Consider the following 5,552-nt stretch of genomic DNA (forward strand, 5'->3'; position numbering starts at 1 on the left):
AGAGAGACTACAGCGAGGGTTGCACAACAATTCTTCACGAGTCAACGACCTTACGGGCCCTACATCTATGGTACATGCTCTGTGTATATTAGTGCATTTCGCAATGTTTGCTCGAACTGATGTTCAGATTCATCCATAGTTTATAGAGTAGTAGTACGTGCGTGCTGGTGATCAGTGATCAGTTGACGACCATGCATGTGTGTCTGTGTGAGATGTGCTTAATCATGCAGGGTATCATCGGCATCCTCCGCACTGCCATCCTGCTCCTCGTCAGCCTCGCGTGGTGTAGTGTGCTCGTCGCCGCCGACGGCGGGGTGGACGGCGTGTTCAACGTCCAGGACTACGGTGCTCTAGGGGACGGGACCACGGACGACACCAAGGTACGCACGCGCCCGCTCTCGGTCGAAAATATACTGGCGTATACCTGATGGCCGGATGTGTGTTGATTATCTGTACCGTGTGCGAAGGCGTTCGTGGATGCATGGGCGGCGGCGTGCGGCGCCACTGGCTCGTCGGCGACGCTGCACGTGCCGGCGGCGAAGTCATTCCTCGTCGGTCTCACCAGGTTTAGTGGGCCATGCGCCTCCACTAGAATCACCGTCCAGGCACGCACCACTCGTCCGTCCTTCGTGATCTGGGCCGTGGTTTGGCTTCATCTGACGGTCAGGAAAACCTGCTTTGTTTGTCGCAGGTCTTGGGCACGATTACGGCGCCGCCGGCGAGCGCATGGAGTGAGAAGAAGAACTATTGGCTGATGTTCTACCAGGTCGACGGGCTCACGGTTACCGGCAACAGCACCGGCTTGCTCGACGGCAGCGGCAAGACGTGGTGGAGCGATAAATGCAAACACGGTGATGATGTGAGGAAGCCCAACTCAACTCTTAAGGAATTTCTTTAATTCCTCCTTGCATTTGGCAAGTGCCTTTTGATTTATCAATCTTCTTCGGAGAGAAAGTATTTAATGGTCGATATTTTTTTTCAGGATTGTGTAACTAAGGCACCGACGGTTAGTATATAAACAAAGAAAGCAAGTATTAATTCGCAAATCGACGTGCATGTAACCTCATTACATATGTATCGCTATATGGATCGATCCAGGCCTTGTTGGTCATGAACTGCACCGACGTGGAGCTGAGCCAATTCAGCAGCAAGGACAGCCCGCAGATGCACATCGGCCTCAGCATGAGCGGTAAGGTCAACGTGACGCAGCTCACCATCACCGCGCCGGAGGACAGCCCCAACACCGACGGCGTGCACGTCGACCGGAGCGAAGACGTCCACATCACCGGCTCGACCATCGGCACGGGCGACGACTGCATCTCCATCGGCCCCGGGAGCCGCTTCGTCACCGTCGACAGAATCGTCTGCGGCCCCGGCCATGGTGTAAGGTAACAAAGGGTTACAATAGGCAGGATTGCCTCTTCCATCTGCATTTTCTATTTACCATGCACTCCAAGAAGAGGAGGAAAATGGCGTGATGGCCGGGTTTCTGCTTCTTGGCTAGTGTGGGGAGCCTGGGCAGGGATGGAGCAAACGAATCCGTGGAGTACATCGACGTGAGAAACGTCCAGTTCATCAACACGACGAATGGAGCAAGGATCAAGACGTGGAAGGTATCGCTACCGGTTTTTTTGTTACAATTACAAAGAAGCTGAGGCGGCCGGCTGATTCACTGTTTCTTGGCACTGCAGGGTGGGAAAGGTTACGCGAAATCCATCTCCTTCACCAACATAAACTTCACCAACGTGGACCATCCTGTGATAATCAACCAGTTCTACGAAGATCGCCAGGACGTCTCAAATACGGTACTCTACTACTATGTGTGGATTGAGTGTTGGGCGATCTATATACTTCTGTATGTGTGGAGGAGTAGCTAGTACTAAAATGTTTGTGCGTCTTCTTGGGGGCTAAATTTATTGCAGGGGGCGGTGGCGCTGAGCAACATAACGTACACGAACCTCAACGGGACATCGACAGGAAAGACGGCCGTCGACTTCGATTGCAGCAAGAACGGCAGCTGCATGGACATCCACGTCAACACCGTGGCGATCACGGCCGCGGACGGTGGAGCAACCGTGGCTCGCTGCCAGAACGCGGAAGTGGACACCTCCGGGTTCGTCTACCCGAAGATCCCTTGCGTAGCTAACGCTGCATCGCCCAGCCCGGCCAACGCCCCGTCGCCCAGCCCACGGCTTAGCAGTTAGCACCTAGCAATGCTGTTGGGCGCGTGTATATGGATGGGAACCCACGGTGGGCCTAGCTATGCTGCAAGCCTTTTCTTCTTTTTTTGGGCTTATTACTGTGAAAGCTTTACTGCAAGGTGTAGGGCCATGTATATTGCCCAGTTACTTTTTTTTTCTTGGAGAGCAGAATTTTGTTGAGCACGAGAGGTCTACCCAGATAGAAAATGGAATAATGCTGGTTTTTCATAAGAAATTCTTTTTTGGACAATTACGCAGGAAGGGTGCCCATTTGAATGCATTACTCTAAGGCTCAAAGGGCAGTTACACAGTTTCTGAGAGCGGGAGGTGAGGTAGTGCCGCCAAGACATAGGAAAATTCCTTTTACAGATGGTCCGGAATCTAAAAGTGGTAATTGTAGGCTCATGTTCTCAGAAATCCTTTGATAGTGGGTCACAACTAGCTGGTTGAAACAGATGGATAACATGAGGCAAGAGCTATCTAGGTTCTGAAGCTAAAACCCTACATCCTGCTCGATTGTATTGATGGATGGGGTGTACAAACTGCGGAAATGAAAAACTAGCGGTTCCGGTTTCTGTCGGCTACCCGCATGCTCGCCATGTATGCAGGTGTACACAATTCATACGAGTACTCTACCGAATTCAACCGTTTTGTACTATTTTTGTGGAACCACCCATTGTATAGGAACATGCCATCTATTGCACTCAGATTATTTTACTCTTTCATCCCACTATCCATTCACCCATACTTTTAGTATGATTCTAAATTTGTAACACTTTTAGTATGATTCACGTTCATGGCATTTAAATCTATAAAACAAGATCAAACTTCAACATGTTCTCAACAAGTTTAAATTCAAAATTGATACCAACTAAAATTTATGTGAAATGTGAGATGATAGGAGAATGAATTGAACTGATCCAATAATAAAAACATGCAAAAGATAATGTTATAAACCATAATAAAACTTATATCAAATCCGAGATGAAACATGATGAATTGTTAAATGAAACAATAACGAAAGTATGGAAAGAGGAATGTATGAATAAATACTGAAAACATGTAAAATTGTGATGGTATAGAAATGATATTGTATATGTGAAGAGGACACTTTTAGTGTCCAGCCCAACCATGAAAGAAGTTTCTTTTTTTGGTCACGAAGGATGGCGTCTCCCACCTCCCCCACCGCCCCACCACCATCTCCGGCGATCTCCTTCCACAACCACTAAACTTCTGGTTCTTTCTGATCAACATCTCCGGCGTCCTCCTCTCTTCTAGGGGATATCCTTTTTGATGGCTTTCTCTTCGGGATAAACCCTTGGCTTGGACTTCTCCAAGCCAAGGGTTTGACGTTTGCTGATAATATTTTCAGATTTACTGGATTTCCGGTCCATCCCACGAACGACACTGGCCATTTTACGATGGTCATGTCCTTCAACCGATATGATTTCAGGCTTAATGATGATTCGGTGGCGGCGGCCCTGGATGCAGCTATTGGAGGATCTGCAATCGAGCCGGGAGTCTCATGCATACGTGACAAGGTTTATTCTTTCAACGTTTCCTCCAAGCAAGTTGGTTTTTATGTTCTTGATCTACGATCTTTTGCTTGCCCACACTTCAAATGTTATTTCAATCATTGGAGTCGTGGAGGTCCGAATTGGGAGCGTGAGTTTAATCGTTGGAGATTAAAATTGGATGCTGAGTGGATTTTAGTTAGCCCTTCTAAGAGAAGAGCAGCTTTAGGGATGCTTTTGCTATGCTTAAACCTCCTGCCAAGTCCTCCATTCGATCTTCCACCAATGTTCGGAAGAAGCTCTCTTTTGCCACATTTCAAAACTATGGTGCGTGCAAAGGTTATCACTATCCAGCCATGCAAGAGTGCATTGATGCTTTTTCTGATGGAGGTTATGTTCTCACTAATCGTGAATGAGTGGTCATTCAGCCCTCGCCGTCGGTAAACCTCCAATGGACGGTGGCTACGCCACCAATCTTTTTGGTATGGTTGGATCGCCGCCGATTAGGCGCGCGCATATTGCGGCTAATGATGTGCAACAATGTGATCTGCATGCCCTGGGCGAGCCCTCTGGGAGTTCAAATTTGGTCACGTCAATCCCAAAATCTCCTGTTGGGCATTACCTGCCTCCTCGGCCTACGGACTCTATTCAGGAGCATGCCATTCCTTCTATGCAAGAAGTCGATGCCATGTTGGGTGATATGGTCGACGACATGGTGGCCCGTGTTCTAACCTGTCCCAAATATAACCAGCAGGGACACTTGTCTGTCGACTGCCCTGTCTGTCTGGCTTGCTCCCGCAATGGTCATACCCGCTGCTTCTGCAATCAATAGGCAGAGATAATGGTCATATTTGGATGGTTAAAAAATCGCAAGAAAACCCAGAAATATCGTCTACGTTGGTTTCCATACCCGCCCTGAGTCTGCCTTGTATTCCTCCTCCAAGGGACTCCTCGGTTTTAGAGACGACCCACGCGCCTGTGCAGACGGGTCTTGTCACGCCTCCACCGTCTCCTTTGCACCATCCAACTTCTCCGCCACCTCCCACGCCCGCAATGGCGAACTTTGCCTTGGATCCTCTGGAGTTTGTTCCGTCGGGTTTCGAGATCATCGACGGCGGCCCGACATGTCTGCTTTGGACCTTCTTCTCTCCTGCTATTGCTCTAGACCGTCGTCATGAGCAGTTTGCAATCGGGAAGACACGGCCCGACACGTTTGCCCATTACTTAAATTTTTCCTTGTCCATTTATTTTCAATTGCACCCGTACATTCTGGTACGACTTAATTCGCCAGGGGCTTCATTGTACCCCATAACACGGCAAGAAAGTCCGAACACTTTTACAGTATAGTTCGGCACCCTGAACTTATAACATTATATGCATCGGCTCCGAATCATGATTTTGGTCAATAGTTGGGTTGCCCGACTCCTGTGCTTGCTACCCTACGTTCCGCTATATCGGCTAGGGTAGTAAAGGGAGAACTACTGCGATTGTGTCCCAGTTTTTCCGGACGAGCACCTCAGTAGAGAAAGCCGAAAACTGACACTTCGGCCGCCTTGAAGTAGCTACTAGGCATGGGCTCGGAAGGCCATAGCCAGACTATTAGGTCCTTCATGGCCAGTTCAGCCGCCTTGTGCAGCTCGACCAACTGCTTTAGCTGGTCGCTAAGGGGCGACGGATGTTTTGATCCAAGATATTGAGACCAGAACAACTTCTCCGTAGAGCTCCCTTCTTCGGCTCGAAAGAACTCTGCAACATCTGATATGCTGCGCGGCAGATCCGCAAACGCTCCTGGAAAAATCCAAATTCGGGTAAGTAAAAGGAACGCCTCCTTCACACA

The 5,552-nt window shown here is 49.0% G+C and overlaps 1 protein-coding gene across 1 annotated transcript; it reads left to right on the top strand.

Annotated features, from left to right (window-relative positions):
• Window positions 1-154: 154 nt before the first annotated feature.
• On the top strand, window positions 155-2,405 carry LOC119368132 (polygalacturonase ADPG1-like). The gene is made up of 8 exons (XM_037633468.1): window positions 155-380; window positions 468-605; window positions 692-859; window positions 983-1,006; window positions 1,099-1,388; window positions 1,505-1,613; window positions 1,692-1,805; window positions 1,923-2,405. Exons 1-8 carry the CDS (start codon window positions 192-194, stop codon window positions 2,202-2,204), a joined length of 1,314 nt encoding a protein of 437 aa, XP_037489365.1. The 5' UTR covers window positions 155-191; the 3' UTR covers window positions 2,205-2,405.
• The last annotated feature ends 3,147 nt before the right edge of the window (window positions 2,406-5,552 follow it).

The sequence above is a fragment of the Triticum dicoccoides genome, chromosome 2B (assembly GCF_002162155.2).
Source record: "Triticum dicoccoides isolate Atlit2015 ecotype Zavitan chromosome 2B, WEW_v2.0, whole genome shotgun sequence".
NCBI lineage: Eukaryota > Viridiplantae > Streptophyta > Magnoliopsida > Poales > Poaceae > Triticum > Triticum dicoccoides.

What these genes read in the sequence shown, in the direction of transcription:
- LOC119368132 (XM_037633468.1), top strand. Translation starts at nt 192, where the DNA reads ATGCATGTGTGTCTGTGTGAGATGTGCTTAATCATGCAGGGTATCATC. An exon ending in AATGCAAACACGGTGATGAT is followed by an intron (nt 860 to 982) that starts GTGAGGAAGCCC and finishes ATTTTTTTTCAG; the next exon opens with GATTGTGTAACTAAGGCACC. An exon ending in GGCCCCGGCCATGGTGTAAG is followed by an intron (nt 1,389 to 1,504) that starts GTAACAAAGGGT and finishes CTTCTTGGCTAG; the next exon opens with TGTGGGGAGCCTGGGCAGGG.